The sequence below is a fragment of the Rattus norvegicus genome, chromosome 15, assembly GCF_021556685.1.
Source record: "Rattus norvegicus strain SHRSP/BbbUtx chromosome 15, alternate assembly SHRSP_T2T, whole genome shotgun sequence".
NCBI classification, from domain to species: Eukaryota; Metazoa; Chordata; class Mammalia; order Rodentia; family Muridae; genus Rattus; species Rattus norvegicus.
This window is the reverse complement of record NC_141548.1, coordinates 6,665,737-6,684,523: the sequence shown is the minus strand read 5'-3', so window position 1 is coordinate 6,684,523 and position 18,787 is coordinate 6,665,737. Positions and strand designations below refer to the sequence as shown.

The 18,787-nt window shown below is 42.5% G+C and overlaps 1 protein-coding gene and 2 pseudogenes across 1 annotated transcript; 2 read left to right on the top strand and 1 right to left on the bottom strand.

The window, feature by feature from the left end:
* Positions 1 to 2,343: 2,343 nt before the first annotated feature.
* Positions 2,344 to 2,770, top strand: LOC134482243 (glutaredoxin-1-like; annotated as a pseudogene).
* A 1,445-nt stretch (positions 2,771 to 4,215) lies between these two features.
* Positions 4,216 to 7,805, top strand: LOC148000748 (uncharacterized). Its single transcript, XM_087587024.1, has 4 exons — positions 4,216 to 4,381; positions 5,130 to 5,289; positions 6,775 to 6,906; positions 7,349 to 7,805. The coding sequence occupies exons 1-4, from the start codon at positions 4,291 to 4,293 to the stop codon at positions 7,548 to 7,550; spliced, it is 585 nt and encodes a 194-aa protein (XP_087443150.1). The 5' UTR covers positions 4,216 to 4,290; the 3' UTR covers positions 7,551 to 7,805.
* Positions 7,806 to 18,487: 10,682 nt separating this feature from the next.
* Positions 18,488 to 18,787, bottom strand: LOC134482169 (small integral membrane protein 14-like; annotated as a pseudogene).

Sequence of the window (18,787 nt, the reverse complement as noted above, 5' to 3'; positions counted from 1 at the left end):
CTATTAAAGTTGAGCTTTCACCTGACCTCAAGCCCTTCCACTCCCTGCACAACCTCCTGGATCTTATGTTTGGCATGAATACAGGATCATGGTCCAAACTCTAACACCCTCAGGCCTGTCCCTGGGAACTCAGGAAGGTGGACACTAGAGAAGTGACGTCTAATGGAACTGCAGAGGACCAATCTCCGTCCACGTTGTCCTTTGCTCACTGATATCTGGTTATGTTTTGGAGAAAGGATTTGGAAGTTTATCATCTGAAGTAGGTGCACAACATTTACAGTTTTATATTCACTGTATAACTGGGTTCACTATGTTACCAAGATCATTGCAACAGAGGGATGCAAAACAGAGACTTTGTGAGTACACATCCATGAATATATGTAAAGAAAGACACCTTGGAAGGAATGCACAATAAGAAAATGAAATCCAATATCCAATAAATTAAAGGTCTGGAGGGAAATACTGACTTTTGGGAAACCAGGAAAACCTAGGAAATTGGAATGTATGTCACAGGAATGGATCTGGGAATAAAATTATTATGCAGAAGAATGTCTTCCATCCCGTGTCCCTTGATGTTTTCTACCCATGCCAAGACCCTGACGCAATCTGCCCTTTCACAGCATGAAACTACTAATGAAGCAAATAAAAATCTCTAGCTTTAGACAGAGGAGATATGGAAAGGGTTCCATTGTGTCACTGGAGAGCCTCCTGGAGATGGCACCTCAGAATCTGGTCACCATAAGGAAAGCTGGTTAGCAGGAGGCCCTGGCAGTTCCCAGTGACGTCATCCAAATGCTCTCCTGCAACCTGGCCTTCTAGAAAGAGTAGCGTAAACTGCAATAAAAGGATACACTTGAAAGTAAAACTTGGACGAAATGCCCTGGCTTATCTACATTATCACTGTGAACTGTGACATGGCTCTCTTGGCTTCTGCGGCCAGAGATGAGGGCTCTGAAGCTATGCTGCCTCCTGTGAACTGTGAATGAGCTTGTGTCACACGAAGCATGTGAATGGAGTGAGAAGACAGTAGGAGGACCTTGTGACACTGCCCTCCCAATGGAGACATGGAAGTGTTGACAATCACAGTGGGTGAGTCTCAAGCTGCACTTTGAGACCCAGCCAGGCTACGTTTCACCTGTCAGCTCACTTCCTGCACATCCACCACAGGCCAAGGGCAGGCTCCGATGAAGCTCTGTTGAAGACAGGCGCTGTCCCTTGTGAGCTGCATCCCAGGGTATGCGGAAGACCATTCAGCCTCCCGTGATGTGGGAGATCAGAGTAGTAAGAGGCGGGCAAAGGGGACAGTTCTGTGTTTGTTCTTCTGGGCTACCATAACTACATCTTCCAGGCTAAGGATTTGCTCATGGGAGTCTGCTGTGTCACATGTGTAAAGGCCAAGCTGTCGGAAGTCTCAATAACACAACTGGCTCCAGGCTGCTTTCTCAGTCACTGGGATTTTCACGCAGTCCTTCGTACCTTGTCTTCTAGAACCACAAATTCTTTTCTGGCTTCATATGTACAAGGCATATTTTCTCACTCTCTATTTCTAGAGACCAGTAGGAACACATATATTGGACAGCCATGCTTATTGTCTAAACTGGCAGGCGTCCAGGTAGGGCATTAGTGGGTACAGCATCATATCTCAGGATCTCTTCCTGTAAGGGTTGGAGCAGAACTCCCCCATCTCATCCTGGGTGACGATGTAGATTAGACCCATCAGATTAAATAAAGAATTGAAAAACTCTCCTGGGGGTGAAGTGGTGAGGAAATCATGTTGCCGTCCCATAAATGCACTGCTATGAGCAAGCTTCAGACAGCCTGGGGGGTGCAGCCTGCAGCAGAGACCACAGGCCTTTGGTGGAGAATGATTCAGTTCAGAACTGGGAAGGGAGAAGGATGGTTGATATTGTTCCAGTAGATCTCACTGCCTATAAAAAGAGTTTCTTCTAGATCAATGAATGGTTCTTGTAAAGCAGCTCCTGGACTGGACTACTGAGACCAACCATGAGCCCACCAGACTGGTCTTTCCAACCAACAGACAAAAGTATCCACTGTACAAATGATACACAGATATATACACAGAATACCAGATGGATACAGAGTTTCTTCAGTTCCATGAATGAGGGATTCAGCAGGTGAGATGGCAGCAGATAAAGGTAACTGTTGCCAACTCCCTACACCTGAGCTCCTTCCTAGGACCTACATGATTGAAGGAAAGAACAAACCCCTCACAACTTGTCCTCAGATTTTTATGTAGTTGGGTTTTTCCAGATCTTGGTCCACAGAAGCAAAGACATCAGGTTTTCCAATTCCATTTGACACGGGACCAGGACCTTCAACCGAATGTTCCTTCCTGGAAAGCTGCAGCCTGTCAGCGTGGCTCAGTGGTTTGTGAACTGCAAGTTCCCATCTGGGAAGGTGGTCGTGTTCATCCAGCCCACCTGCCCCTATTGCAGAAAGACCCAAGAAATCCTCAGTCAACTGCCTTTCAAACCTGGTCTTCTGGAATCTGTGAACATCACAGCCACTAACAACACCAATGAGATTCAAGATTATTTACAACAGCTCACTGGATGGAGAACAGTTCCTCGGGTCTTCATAGGTAAAGAAAGACTGCATAGGCAGACACAGCGATCTGATCTCCATGCCACACAATGGGGAGCTGATGACCCGGCTGAAGCAGATTTGAGCTCTGCGGTTAGGAAAGGGGTGCAGGCAGAGCCCATGCCGAGAGCCATCATCCAGCTATTCTGATGGCCCAGACCCCTGAGAGATGATGTGCATCACAGAGGATGTCAGTATTTTCTGGTGACCAGACTTTTCAACAAATTGGCTTTTATTTCTTCTTTTCCTCAGTGCTAAAACTTGTTGCTGTTTGCCTTTAACCATGGGGCTGAGAAGCTTAACAGACAACACTGGCTTTTCCACTCTTCCTGAGCTGACATGTCTCTGCCTCTAAGCCCATGTTTCCCATCCAGTTGATCTAATCCCCATTGAATCTGTTTCTGGTTTCCTGCCATGCTGGTCAGCTGAAGTCATTTTGCAGAAGTCCACTTCCTGAATGGTCATTAAATCAATGGATATTGTGATTTTGTTTATGACCTACACACAGGCCTTTCCCTCCATCCTGCATGCACCGTCCCACTTCTCCATTCACAGCCCTCAGCCAGTGTTCTCAACCTTGCCCTCGCACAACCCACAGAAGTCCACACTTGTATGAGCACGCAGTTTGAAAAATCAGATGAAGAGCTTTAGCATACTTGGTCCTCACTGTAGCCATAATAACATAGACGACAGAGCAGATTGTGCATTCATCTCTATTCATAAAGGAGATTAAGAAAATCCCAAGTTTTATGTTGATCCTCGTCAGAGTACCAGCAAAGTCAAATATGAAATGCAAAATTGCATCAATTGTATCAAGGGGCAACCCCCAATATCCTCATGCCTGGACTTGGAAATTAAGGAAGACAGATATTGGAGAAGTGATGGCTGTCAGGCTACAATGTAGGAACACGCAGTCCAGGTTGACCTTTACTCACTGATGACCAATTTAATTGTCTGGCTATGTTTGAGAAAGGAATGATGTCCTACTTAATATGTAAAAGAAGGGACAGAAATTTATGATTTTATATTTGCCCTGTAGTTGATCCCCTATATTCCGAAGAAAAGGGAGTTTTTATTGCAAAAAGTAGGATTATTAACATTGACTTTGTGAACTACATGGACGTGTATGTGGAAATAGTCCTGGCTATCAAGCAATGCACAATAAGCAAATATTATTCAGGTTTTATAAAATTAAAATTACAGGAGGAATATATTGGCCTCTAGGAAACAGGGAAACTTTGGGAATTGGACTGTATGTATGTGCATCGTCTCAGGTGTAGATTTATTATTGATAGAAATCGTCCTCATTTGTGGTCCCTAGAGATTTAGATACTAACAAAAATATCATATGCAATTCAGGGTTGTAACCAACTCTCCCCATCAAAAGCATTGATGACATCCGATGAAGCAGACAGAAATATCTAACTTGGGAGGAGAAGTTGCCAAAGGATATTCCCTGGGTCACAGGAGAGGCTGCAGAAAAGGGCCCCATAGAAATTGGTTGCTTTTGGGAGAGCTGGGTAGCAGGGAGGCCATAGAACTTCCCAGTGACGTCATCAGTAATCTTTCCTTGGACAATCTCTTGTATCTAAGAGAGCACTAGAATCTTCTGTGATGTCACCAGTGTTGTGGTGACACCAACTGCCTGTGGGATTCCTTCAGTGCCTTTTAGGTTCACAAACAGGCATGTTTCAGCAGCTGCTCAAGCTAGTTCAGAAGGAGAGGGGAGACCAAGGAGAGACCAGACCGAGGCAGAAGAAAGCTGGCCTTCTGTCTTGTAAGTAGAGAAGAATGAAATCATTCTGGGGAAGGCACAGTGAGTACTGGGTAGAGTTGGGGAACTTCCTCCAGGAGGGAGGTTTGAGCTGAGCCTTTCAGGAGTCGGCCTTACAAGCAGGAGCCTTGGAATTTGTCAATTGCAGACCAAGAGTCAAGAGTCCTGATGATTAATTTGACAGAGAGCCAGGAATTGGCAGGCCTGCAGCTTATTTTCTATGAGCTTTTTAATTTCTACTGCCAAGGAATGCCAGGAGGAAGCCCTATGAGACTAACAATGTGCCCGTTCATGGTTGGGTGCTGAAGCACTTCATCCTCTAGATTCCTGTAGGTTACTAAGTCTCTGATGACAACAACAAGGAAGGATGAACCCCCTAGTCATGAATTGAGGTCGCAGACACTTTAAGCTTGAACACACGATTAGGGTTTGATGGTGCTGTGAACTCCAGGATTGACCTGCTCCACGTCTGATATCTGCTGACAATGTCCCTAATCTTTGTCTGAGGTAGATTCTATCTTTCAGTATGAGGGATCCTGTAATAGTGAGTGAGGCTTATGTATGGCAATGGAGGTTGGGAAGAGGGAAATAGCTTAAGAGTCCACATTAAAGATAGCTTTTCTTCTCTTTCAGGGATTCAACAAGTCTCCAGCCTTTCCTCTTCCTCAACCTCCATTTTGAGACTCAGAATGTTCTTTTCTACCCATGGGCTATCCAATATGTACATTCACTTGTGTTTATCTATCTACAGGGTTTATTCGGAAGGCATCATCAGAAAATTTCATCAGTAACCATGAAAAGCGTATAAAGAAATTGGAGGAACTAAAACTTGAAATCCAGAAGTATAAAATCGAGTGGGATGAACTTTCTCGAATCCTGGACCTTTATGTCAATGATGGTTTGAACTACAGGTAGTCATTATGCCCTGTAACCTATTGACTGTCTTGTGCTCTCTCTGCTAAGCCAAGATTTCCTCACATCAAGAAACTGTTTCGGGGCTGGGGATTTAGCTCAGTGGTAGAGCACTTACCTAGGAAGCACAAGGCCCTGGGTTCGGTCCCCAGCTCCGAAAAAAAGAACCAAAAAAAAAGAAAGTGTTTCACCTCTCATTCTGGATTTTAAGGAGCCTTGGCAGGTGCTGGCCTATGAGAGAAGCTAGGTGCTGTGTGTTTAGGGTCAACCTCTCTTGTACTTGACCCTGAGCTCCTTGGAGTTGAATTGGATTTTTTCAACAGCTGGAAGGACCTGGTCACACTTGCTGCATCTAAGTGTGTGAATGAAATGCCTGAATGTCCTCACTCTTACTCTGATTTAGATCGTATATACTGATTCTATGGCACCTCAATGATAAAGTTGGCATTCTAATTATGTTTGTATATGGGTTGGTATGAACGTATGGATGTGAAAGTATTTGTGTGTGTTTTGCTCAGGATCAGGAAGTCTGGGAACTTTGATTGGGTCTGAGAATTTGTTTGATGAACAGTTTGCAGGTCATGATAGTGATGAGTCCGTGAGGCCGTCATTGATCAACAGAGCACTTTGCTCCTTCTGTTTACCTTGCTGGCAAATAGGACTCTCCTGAGGGGAGGAGGTGTTATGAATCCTCTTCCCTGTAAAAAGTAGTTTCGGCCTCTGGGAGTCTTGTAACAAGGATTGAGAATCCCTGCATTCAAAACAAGAGAAATGTCATCACATCTTTCTGTTGGACCCAAGGCTATGGCACAGACTGGAGGAAACATCTTATACTTCTTACACAACTATTCAATTCCTTCATGCTTACCTGGCCAGCTCTTCAAGGTCAGCTCCCTCCATTTGGTCCCCTAGCTCTGCTGTCCAAAGGCCAGGATAATTAATTTAACCAGCACCATTGGAAGGAGCAAGTTTGTGGTATATACTGGGCTTAGGTAGTCCAGAGAACAGTCTGAGTTCATTTATTTATTTATTTATTTATTTATTTATTTATTTATTATTCATTTTCCTGCTTTGAACTTTATTTTCTTTTTTTTTAATTATCCAAGGATGGTTTACTGTGACCTAGAAAAGGTCACTGTGGGAATAAATTCTTGGCACTTGTTATTCCCAAACATGCAGCTCTCAGACTTTCCCCCCTCCTATACAGAGGGTCTTTATAGGACCATATCTCACCAGCCTTTTAAGGATTACTTATTTCAAAACAAATGCATGCTGATTTGCAGAGAAATATTTTCTATGGGAGAGTGATGGTTTGAATCTCACTGTTGTGTTTTTGCTGTGGTCTTTGAGTTTTCCACTTTCTTCCCTAGCCCCCATTCCTTGAATTTGAATTTTTTATTGGCTATTTTTTATTTACACTTCACCTAATTCTGAAATCATGGGTTCAGACAGTTATTTGTTCCTTGGGTCATGTTCTAACACAGGCTGAGTGTTGAATTGCCAATGCTTAAATCCCAACATGAGATGAGAACGATGGACATGCATAAGATGACCAACTGGATAAGTGATGCCATGGAGAAGTACAAGGAGCTCATACAAGAGAACAATTCCTACCGGTGAGTCACTGACAGAAAGGAGACCCCAGCACTAGGCAGGGAATACTTCTGTCCAGCTATGACTTTGAAAAAAGATCTGTGATCCATGAGAAACACATGGGAAGATTGTATAGCTGCTGGGTCTTCTATCAGCCCTCAGAGGGGATTGGCCCTCTACCTGCCAATGGTTTTAGAATACCATGAACACATAAGCACCCATATGCACCATTTCCTCTTCTTTGATGTATATATACCCTCTAGTGTCAAGATTTTCTGAAGTACTTTGATTCCCATGGAGTGCGGACTCGGGATTTGACCTGCCTCTAATTGGTGCTATCATGCAAACTGTGGCTCTAGTCTGGAGATGCCTGGGGATGGGGCCCTTGAAGGGATGATTGTACTTGCAGGAGTGGCAGGCAAATAGAAACTGCCTGGGATTTACCATTATTTGTTTTTGATTCAGCATCAGAAACTTCCACCTCCTGAATGAACGCAATGAATTGAAGAAGAATGTAAGGATTTTGATGAATGAGAACAGAAAACTGCTGGTGGAGCAGACTGAACTGCAAGCATCCTGTGAGGAGGGAAAGAGGTTCTGTGAGGAGGCCAGCAAGACCATCTACACCGCAGATATTGGATCCTTGTGTCCTGTTACTTTTGAATAAATCGAATGTATCCTTGTGAATCAAACAGTGATCTCGAACTCGTCACTCTTAAGAACCTTCTTTATTGAAGTGTGATGTAACCATCTGAAATCCCACAGCTCTCAGGCAGAGATGGATCTCTGCATTCTCACAGGGATTGGGCATCATAATGACTTCCCAGTCAGACTGAGATACAAAGACAATTGTACTTTCAGTGTAGATTGTGTGTCCAACTCTGAATACCAACTTCTTATTGAAAATAAAATATCAATGCTTTATCCTTATCAAATATTTAGTGACCACTAAAATATACTCTTTTGTGGATGAGAGTGTTGAACATATTAATGGAATATTCATCAGGTGTTCTGTAGTATCTCCCAGGAAATAAAACAATATTATAGGGAGTATAGAAGCAGTCATGAAACAGAATTGCTTGCTTTTGGTTTCCTTCAAACATGATATCAATTGTAACTGCACAGAAGAGATAATAAATTGCAAGACCTTTCAGGGGATAGGGTTTTTATGGTTGGTTGTTTTCTTGTTCTTCTTGATTAGGATGATGACTTTTGTTCTTGACAATGTACTATGTTCCATTTGGGATTTCAACTCAAGCAGACCACATAGTTTACAATTCAGTTTCTAGATTTCTTTAAAAGCTGGACAAAATATCCAGGCAAAGGTGCCCTATGAGTTTTCTCCTTTGGTTTTCCCATCTTTGGGTGCTTTTGTTTTTGTTTGTTGTTGTCGTTGATTTATTTTATATTTATGAGTGTTTTGCCTTCTGTAGGTCTGTGCGTGCTATTCCCCAAAGGCCAGAAGAGGTCACTGTGTTTCACCTGGAACTTAAGTGACAGAGGATTGTTAGGTGCCCTGCAGGTCTTTTGAGAAACAAATTCTCAAATGATGAGCCATCTCTCCAGCCCCTACCCTGGACGTTTGTCCTTCATCGTGTTCCTTATTTGTGGCAATGGATCATACCTGAACAAAGTGTTTCTTGAGATATGTAGGGACACATTTATGGGGTCTGCATGCTAATTATCTAGACTTCCAGGCATCTATGTGAAGTTTTTAGTTAGGGTTTCACTGCTGTGAACAGATACCATGACTAAGACAAATGTTATAAAGGACAGCATTTAATTGGAGCTGGCTTAAAGGTTCAGATCTTCAGTTCCTTATCATCAAGGTGGGAGCCTGGCAGCATCTAAGCAGATATGGTGCTGTAGGAGCTGAGAGTTCTACATCTTCATCTGATGTTTGCTAGCAGAATACTCAGTTTCAGGCAGCTAGGATGAGGGTCTTAAAGGCCAGACCCACAGCTAAACACCTGACCCAACAAGGAAATACCTACTCCAAAGGAGCCATACCTCATAATAGTACCGCTCCCTGGGCCAAGCGTATACAAACCTTCTCATTCCACTCTGAGGCTTCCAGAGGCTTCTTCAAACGTATGAGACTATGGGGGCCACATAGTGGTGTTTCTGAGAATTCCTTTTTCAATTCAATTTATCTGATTTTCTTAATCTAGGTCTCACGCAGAATCTTCAGACAAGTGCAAAAGGTAGCCACATTCTTTACCATAAAATCTCCCCAAAGAGTCTCTAAGCAAATATTGAAATTCTTCACAGTATGCTTGGGACACAGTCACACAATTTAAACCACTTTCAGTAATAAAGTCTTCCATATTTGTTCTAGGATAGCCCATTAAGCCCTATTTAAAGCATTTCCACAGCTTTCCAGATCCAAAGTCCCCATGAAAGAGCCCGAGTTGGAACAAATCTGAGGCCAGTGGGAAAATTCGACCACAAACCTCTGAGCACAGAAGGACCCCTCCCTTCCAGGAGGAGTAGAGCTAGTGTAGTTCCTGCAACAGCTGCAAACCAGACTGTTGAAAAAGCCTCCTGTGACTCCCCATCCGACTCCCTCAGAAGGTCCCAAAACAGCCCACTGACTGCAAGTCAATTTGGAGGTTGCCTCTCTCCACTGATAGTACCCTATATAGTTACCTTTCTCCAAATTCTGCCCCAATTGTTTGAATTCTACCTTAATTGCAAGTATATAACTCCCTGGTAGACTCTACTCAGGGACTTCTCTCTCTGAAATGGGATGACCCTGATATTTTGGAATTTCTAAACTCTTGTTTTTGCATAGATTTCCTCCTCTGTGAGTCACATTTCAGGAGGTCCAGGTAGTGGTTCAATTTGCACCTCACATTTTGTGTATTGGCCAGTAAACTCCCCTCTTGTGGGGGACCCACAGGAGAGTGGTGAATCGGGGAAGTGACAGCTTGAGCGATGTACCACAGTTGTCTATGTTGCCTCTATCTAGCTTCCATGTGTTCTGCTTTTGGTCAGATTCATATGTGCAAGCTTAAGGAGGGCTCGGACAGCCTCAGTAACAGGACTTTGATCTGGCCAGTGGCTGGAGCAGAAGGCCTGAGTTATCCTGTCCGTGGCATGGACAGGCTGGTCTGTGTACTTCAGCTGCCAAGGAGGGCACTTTGTGTTAGTTGTTCTTTTGTTTTCTGTGTTCTTGGACTTGGACTGACGAAATTTTTTGACATGGGACAGGTTGTTAGGACTAAAGACCACTTAATGTAACTTAGAGTGGCCTGCTTTTGATGTTAAATGGCCACAGGACCTCCACAAGGTGTCAGCAGTAGAGGATATAGTGTTTCAGAAGTTGTCCCTCCTCCTTCCTGTAACACTTCTTTGTCAACGGGAACAAAATCTGAGTCCAGCCTAGCGGTTAGCTCCATCCGTGTTGACAGTGTTAGCTTTGGGGCTGGAGAGATGGCTCAATGGTTAAGAACACTGACTGCTCTTCCAGATGTCCTGAGTTCAATTCTCAGCAGTCATTTGTTGAGTTTCTTTTTCCCTCAGGACCAGCTCCAGGTTTTACATTTCTCACCGGTTTATCCCCTCTTCCCCTCTCCTTCTGCCTAGGGCAGACACAGTGCAGTCTGGCATCCAGGGTCCATGACAGGAGAGGCCCCAAGTGGTCATATGTATCCATTAACAGAGTTTGCAACTGACTCCTGCTCACATCTTTTGTTCAGTAAATGAATATCCTTCTTGCCAAGAGAAATGCATGCTCCCTGTCCGAGTAAATGTGGTCTCTGAGTTTTTAAGATGAAAAAGATTTATTTTATATAAAGAAAGGGGATGCCTCTGGTAGGCTCATGTTGAGGCATCTCTTCCCCTGAGGGACCAGCCACAAGATGGCATAATGTAGAATAAACTGTATTCAGGACATGACACCAACTCCCCCGAAAAGTTCATACAGGTTCTCTTCACCACAGACATAGGCCAAGAAACTGGCCCTTGGGCCCACAGGGAACCCACCCAGATTGGTTATTTAATGGGTGTAAGGGTTAGGGATCTCCTCCAGATTTGCCACCAGGCTCTGTAAGCAGGTTTGAACAATAATTTGCCAGTGTTTAGATATGATATTAAATAAGAGAAAACAGAGAACTCTAGTACAGGGCTTTCTTCAATTAGTTAGTGCCAAATATTAGATAAAAGTTACAGATACAAGCTAATGAAAGTTGCAAAGATTATAGAAGAGTGCAGATTAGACAAGAAGAATTAATTAGAGCCCCTCTAGCCAACAAAGCCATGGATCCAGGAGAAAAGACTACCATAGAAATGGCCAATGGCTTATTTATCATAGAAACTGGACTCAGTGACAGCAGGATTGCCTGCTTATTATTGTTGCCACAGCATTGTTGGATAAAGATGCGGATAAGTTAACTTTGCGACTCATCACACACACACACACACACACACACACACACACACACACACACACACACACACACTTCTGATTGTTGTTCAGTAATGCCTACAGGCTTCATTTTCAGACTTTCTCAATTTACCATGGCTTACATATTTTCCAGCCACCTGTTTCCCCGAACCGTGCAATTCTGCTGCCCGACCCTGACTTGGACTGTCCACTCCATCAAAGTGATTCTCCTCTGCCAGAGACAGAACAGATCTGGTTTATTAACAAAAGCAGCTTTACCCATGAGTGTCAGAGGAGAGCAGGGGCAGTGGTGACACTGGAAATGGAGGTAGTCTGGACTCAGTCTGTTCCTCCAGACACTTGAATTCAAAGGGCCAAGCTAATAACATTAACACAAGCCCTCATCATGGAAAAAGAAACCAATGGCTAGAGATAACACATGGGCTAACAAGGCCGCTAAGGACATAGTCTTAAAGAAAACAGCATCTCTAGATTGGATACTGTTCTATCTGAACCACCTAGATCAACTGATATATGGAGAAAAAGAAATTAAATGGGATGGTGATATCGACTGAATGTAAGCTAATATTATCCATCTCTTTAACAAGAACTCTTCTCAGAAAGATCCACAGAGTCACTCACTTGGGAGTAAAACGAATGACAAACTTTAAAGCTTATCAGCTGAGCAACACTCCCAGTCACCCCAAATATCCAAACTCCTGACTGAGAGGTAAGAGCCTGGAGGCCTCTACTGGGAAAATTGATTTTATAGAGATTAAGGAAGAAAGACATGGCTCAAAATACCTGCTGGTTTTTGTGGACAATTCCTCCTGGATAGACGGATAGAGATACCAGAAGAGATTTTCCCAGATTTGAAGCACCTAAAGTAATAGGACCAGATAATGGGCCTGCCTTCATATTTCAGAAATGTCAGTGACTAACTAAGATCTTGGGGACAAATTGGAAGCTTCATCATGCATATCATCCCCACAGTTAAGGGCAGGTAGAAAGGATAAATAGAACTCTAAATTAGACCTTAACTAAATTAGCCTTAGAGACTGGTGGGACTGGATGATGCTCCTTCCCTTTGCCCTATACTGGATGTATATGGCATTCTAGCTCCCATTGTATCCAGCCTACAGTTGGCAGCTATTACAGAACTGAAAATGATAATTTAATACTTAAGGTCAGCGCTACTCAATAGGCTCATGACTATGTTTGCCCTAAATTATGTGCCCTCAACACCCTGGCAGTCCCCTACATTGGGGAAATGATCCTTCCGAGGACCGTGAAGTTAGGGTTTTACTGCTGAGAACATATAGCATGACCAAAGTAAGTCTTATAAAGGACAACATTTAATTGGGGCTGGCTTATAGGTTCAGATGTTTAGTTCAATATCTTTAAGGTGGGGACGTGTCACCCTCTAAGCAGGTGTGGTGCTGTAGGAGTTGTGAGTTCTCCATCAGAAGGCTGCTAGCAGAATACTAACACTCAGGCCTTTCTCTGACCCCAGATATCTTAATCAAGCAACTGGCTTTTGAAAATGCTAGTACAGTAGAAAAACACTGTCTCAAAAACCAACCAACCAACCAACCAACCAAACCAACAAAGACAAATTAAAAACAGCAGCAACGGGGTTGGGGATTTAGCTCAGTGGTAGAGCACTTGCCTAACAAGCGTAAGGCCCTGGATATGGTTCTCAGCTCTGAAAAAAAAAAAAAAGACAAAATAAAAACAGGAGCAGCAGCAACAATAACAACAACAAACGAAAGAAAGAAAACACCAATGCATACTCTTATGTGACCTTACCTCCAAGTTATTTCTGAATTGTAAATAAAAAAGCCTATAGTCAAAAGCTGTGCAGAATTAAGATAGGTGTTCCCTGGTGGTTCCAATTGGGGGTGGGAGACCATGACAGACGGGGTAGAAAGAAGAACATAAATAGAGGAGAAGCCACCAGGAGGTAAGAATCTTTAAATAATGGACATGTGAGTGGGCTAATTGGAGTTTAAAGCATCCCAGAAAAAACCATGGCAAATTATATAACAGAATTATTGGAAAAATATGCATAATAGTATAGAGGATAGCTATCTGCCCAGTTCTTGTGCTAATTAAGGATTATCATAGATATAAAGCTAGTGTGAATCTTTTATCCAGAAACTAACTGGGCAAAGGATGGGCAGAAATCCATGGTTGGGATCAAATACTTTCTACACACAAAACCAGATTCAGCACCTAGAATTACAATCTTCCCAACCCCAGATAACTACAGACCAGCATACAAACACAACCAGTAACAGCCAGGGCATTCAAATCTCTATTAGAGCCCATCAACACTGTGACAGAAGGCCCTGAATATGTCAACATGATTGAAGAACAAGAATAAAAAAGACTGTAAAACAGCATTTGCACATATGGGAGAGGCCTTTAAAGAGAAAGTAAAGAAATGTGTGAAAACAATAACTGTGAAAGGAAATGAATGAAGGAAACATAAAGGGAGAGATGTGGATGAGTAAAATGTAGGAACTCAAATAGTCTCTCAGAGGCAGACCTTAATAACAGACTCCAACAGATGGAATAGAGAACCTCAGGCATTGAAGAGATGATAGAAGGAATGGATACGTAGATAGAGGAAATCTTAAATCCAAAGGGAGGAAAAGAGTGGAGGGGGAAAGGAATAAAGGAAAAGCAAAGGAAGAAAGGAAGGAAGGAGGTCAATCCTGGAAGAAAACATCCAAGAAATAGGATTTTTCTGCAAAATAACAAATATAATAAAGACAATAAAGTATATAGGAAGGATGAAAATAAACGGGTCAAAGGCAAATAAAACAAAAAACAAAAACAAAAACCAACCAACAAACAAACAAACAAAAATTCTCAACAAAATCATAGAAGAAAATGTCCTTAACTTAAACAAGAGACTCATCAAAGTAAAAGGAGCACACAGTATGAAATAGACTGGAGTCGAAAAGAAATTCCCCTGGGCATATATTTCCTAAGACAGTGAAGATGGAGAACAAATAAGTGTAATAAAAGCTGCAAGGGAAAAAGTACTGGTAACATACAAAGTCAGTCCTCCTATGAGAATCACACATTACTTCTCCCAGAGACTCTAAAAGCCAGAAGAGCCTGGATAGATTCAATGAAGACTAAGAGAGCAGACTAATAAAGTTGGATTTTTGTTGACCCAAGGGCCTCCCTTCTTTTATCACATACAATATTATTAGATACTTCCTAAAATTGCCTTCAGAGCTTCTTTGAGGAAGCCTGAGGAGCTTAAGACCTCTGATAAAGTATTTTGTACAAAAGGACCTGCTTGCTTTTTTCTTATTTCTACTACAGCAGGATGGAGGCAAAGTTTTTTGCAAACTACTTTTAATAAGTAGCCCACATCATAGGTAATGGAAGAGAAAAGTTATTAGGATATGGGGGAAGAGGACCTGTTCAGCAATAGTTCTTCAGGAATGAGCTTGTTTTCCTTTGGCAGCGGTTCAGGACAACAGCAAGCAGCAAACCTGACTCCGGAGGGGATTTCTCAGGGGAGGAAAGCAGGAGTGTGGTGGAAACATTGTGGCAGCGGCTGTGCAGACTCAGCAGCTCCTGCTCAAGCTGCAACAAAGCACCCTGTGCTCTGAAGCAGAGCAGCTTAGCCAGTTAGCTGGAGACCTGGCTCTCCCACTGCCCGCCTTACCTGGAAACCGCACAGAATACACGAGGACAAACAACTGTGCCCAAGCTGAGCAGGCAGCGCAAAAGCGCCTGTGAAGGACCAGCAGGCACCACCTTAGTCAGCTTCATCAGAGCAGAGAGTCTAAAGTCTTTTCCTCCTTCAAGCATGGCACCCCAGCCCATTTTCTTTCATTCCCTGCCTTTATTTTGATGGCTTCTACTTCCCTTCATAAGTTTGTCATTTAGTTTCTTTTCTCTCTTTTTTGTTTCTTTGTTACTTTCTTTCTATCAACTAATATAAAGGACCAGCAATTTGATATTTCTAACCTAATATTTGTTGTGGTTTATGCCATGCATATTTGCACATTAAAACTCTTTTTTCTTGCATTTGCCACACTTTAATCGGACTCATTAGCTTAGCTCAATTTCAGTTCTTGGGTTTTCTGAGGTAAGTGAATGTTGGGGTGACCTCATTCCCAACTCCTGATCCTTGTGCCTCTAAAGTCAAATGCTTATGAATTTTCAAAGTTTTCTTTGCCAGTGGATATGTGTGTGTCTGTGCACATATGTGCCACATATTCAGTCCATGTTTGTACCATGGGTCCCAGGTATTGAACTCAGATAATCATACTAGGGTAGCAAGTTCTTTTACCTGCTAAGGACCTTGCTGCTATTGCACAAGTGTGTGTGTGAGTGTGTGTGTCTGTGTGTTTGTGTGTGTGTCTAATTTTCATATATGTATACACCATATATTGCGCCAATCTCTGCCTCTCAATACCATTGTCCTTCCTTTCCTCACCTCTTCTATCATTTCTTTTTATCCCTCTGGACAGTTTCTCGTTGTTGACATCAATTTAAAATGTAGGAACACACACACGCCATTTGAAACCAAGTTAAAATGAAAAAATAAAAATATGCAGTCTTTTTGATCAGTACTCCTTAGCAATAGCTTTTCTTTGATTTTTTTATACAATTGATATATAATAATTAATGGGCAATCAGCTTGCAAATTTTCCTTAATGATTATATCCTTGGAATTTTCATAAATGTTAGTATACTATCTGTGGATAAAAATGTCAACTTTTAATTCCTACTAGTGACGGGCCTTAAATTATCACCTTCCTCCATTCTGACCACAGCAGTCTGCTGTCTATAAGGGTGATCACCACTTAATAAATAAAAGGGAAACAGAAGAGTGGTCTTGTTCTGACCCCTTCTACCCAAATGGTGTTACATGTTTGTCCTGAAGAAATGAGGATATGTTTTGCTAGGTATGGGGTGCCAGCTTGTGGAAGTGAGAATTTAGTGCACCTGAGTGATGTCTTCTCCCACAGTTGCCTTGGCTGGAGGAGACCTGAATCATCCCAGTCACAAGCACTCCTCTCTCGAAAGAAACCCAACCTCAGCTTTAAAGGAAATGGACACTTAATATCCAGTGAGATTCGTGCACATCCCTCACTCTGGCATAAGTCCAAAAGACTTTCAGAAAAATGAAAGGGCACTTAGCGCCATTAGAAAATTCATGCCAGAGTCTTCTGTCTAGTCCAATGGAACAATGCCTCGAAATACCCAGCTACAAGTTGTTAATCTATACGCCATGCCGTGAATCATCTAAGGTGATAGTATATTTCATAACGCCCTAGTAGGTACTTAATTGCTTTTTTGTGGATTTTTTGTGATTTTTCATGGTGGTGGTCCACTGTTACTTCAAGAGTTCAAGCAGGAGGGCAGAGGCAGGGAGTAGAACATCCTTGTTTACATAGATAGTTCCATGCTAAATACAAACAAAAAGATCTTGGATTACAAATACAAAACCCCAAATGAACATGTCATTGCAGATGTGTGTCCCTTCTGAGCGCACAGGTTAAAATCAAACTTTATCATGCCAAGAGAACATCCACAAGAAAATTGCTGGAGACACCAGGCAGATTAGAATAGAAGTAATGGTGCCGGAGAGGTGGTTCCACACTTAATACTGGCTACTGTTCCAGAGGTCCTGAGTTCAATTCCCAGCAACCACATAGTGGCTCACAACCATCTACAGTGAGATCTGGCGCCCTCTTCTGGTCTGCAAGCATGCATGCAGGCAGAATGCTCTATACGTCATAAATCTTAAACAAACTAAAATAAAAATAAATAGGTTTGGAAAGCTATGTGTATTATATATAAAAAGTGCAATTACATCTACTGCTATCCTGCATAGATATACAGGGGCCTGCAGCATCCTTCTATTTCTGATAGTTCACCCACCACTTCAATATCTGAGACCAGTGTCACTTATGAAATACTTCATTTAAGTTATAAATGTACCATTGTCATTCAAGCCTGGAAATATTAACTCTTTGAATGAATGTACAGAGAATTTTAGTCAGTATGTTGCCACAGGATCTGTCAGGGGTTGGAGAGATGCTTCACGGATTAAGAGTACCAATTGCTCTCCCAGAGATCCTGAGTTCAAATCCCAACAACCACATGGGTACTTACAGAACTCTGCAATGTGATCTGATACACTCTTCTGGTGTGTTTGAAGATAACTACAATGTACTCACAAGTAGATATTATATAGTAAAAAAAAGGAAAAATAGGACTTCTCAGTTTAATCTGGCAGACCTAAATGTCATGGACTTACTGGATGGAAGAGGGTGGGCTTGATCCTGTAGGAATGTACCCAGGCACTGAAATTGGCACTTTGAGTCACTATGCCCAGTTGTGAAGAGTCCTTTCATGGTTGTGGTGAGCAACTTTGCTTATCCTTTCCCATCAGCCAATTCTTTCTATATAAATGAGATCATTTCTGTAGTGTCTGGTTTCAGGTGATTTCTGATTGGCTCTGTGATTCTGACATTTTTGTGGCTCCAGTTGACTAAAGAGGAAGCCATCCATGGTTTTCTAGGTCTCTGAGTGTTTTACCTCTTTTAAAAATATTAATCAATCATGTTTATTTAAAGTATTAACATCAGAAATTTTTAATGGGAATTATTTTAAAAAATCATTAAACAACCAAATCGATTTTCCTATTCTAGCCATATAAGCCAGCTGGACTTTGTAAGGAAAATGATCTAAAGCATCAGTGTCAAGGACTACAGAAAACTGCCACCCACAGGTAAACTGCCACAGTAAAGTGACTACAGCATGGTTCTGTCATTCATACCAGACAACCCAGAATAAATACCTTATAAAAAGAATTAAAATCTATCCAAACAACTTAAAATACTTAAATGCAGAAACCTTAATTTTCCTTCAGTTGGGCCAGAAACCACCACAGACGCTATGGTCAGTGTTCCAGGGAGAACGAGTGGAATGTTTAAGCCTAGGCCAACCAACATAGCCCTCGACTTTTCAAAGAAATCGTTTACTCAGGTATACTGTAAACAAGGACTGTGGCAACACAGGAAACAAAGGCAGTTGGCAAGTGAAACTTCTAGAAGCTCATGAAAACAATACCATCCAAACTGCAGATGGAAAAGGAGAGACAGGTAGTGCCAGGTTCTCTGCAGTCGTTCGGTCCTGCAGGGTGTCAAACAATCGCTGCTTCCCACACCAGGATGTTAGCCCACAGGAGGGGCTGGCGGGACCTGTCCACTGTGAGGACTGGAGGGCTTTCCAGGAAGGCTGAAGCCTCTCAGGTTAGGAGGCCTCAGTAGAAAGAGGAGCACAGCGATCACCATCCAGGCCATCAAGATCACAGTGATGCTGATGCCACTGTCACCGGAGGGCCCTGGCAATTCCCGAAGGCATTCTGTGTCGGTACAATAGGCCCGGGACTGCCGGAGCAGATTGATGAGTCTTCTCATGGCGCGTTCACGAGAGCAAATACATTCACAGGGATCAAATCCTCCTTCAGTCAT

Coding starts and splice junctions, on each gene's coding strand:
- LOC148000748 (XM_087587024.1), top strand. CDS start 4,291: ATGTTTCAGCAGCTGCTCAAGCTAGTTCAGAAGGAGAGGGGAGACCAA. Junction 4,382..5,129: donor GAAAGCTGGCCTTCTGTCTT/GTAAGTAGAGAA, acceptor ATCTATCTACAG/GGTTTATTCGGAAGGCATCA. Junction 5,290..6,774: donor AATGATGGTTTGAACTACAG/GTAGTCATTATG, acceptor GTTCTAACACAG/GCTGAGTGTTGAATTGCCAA.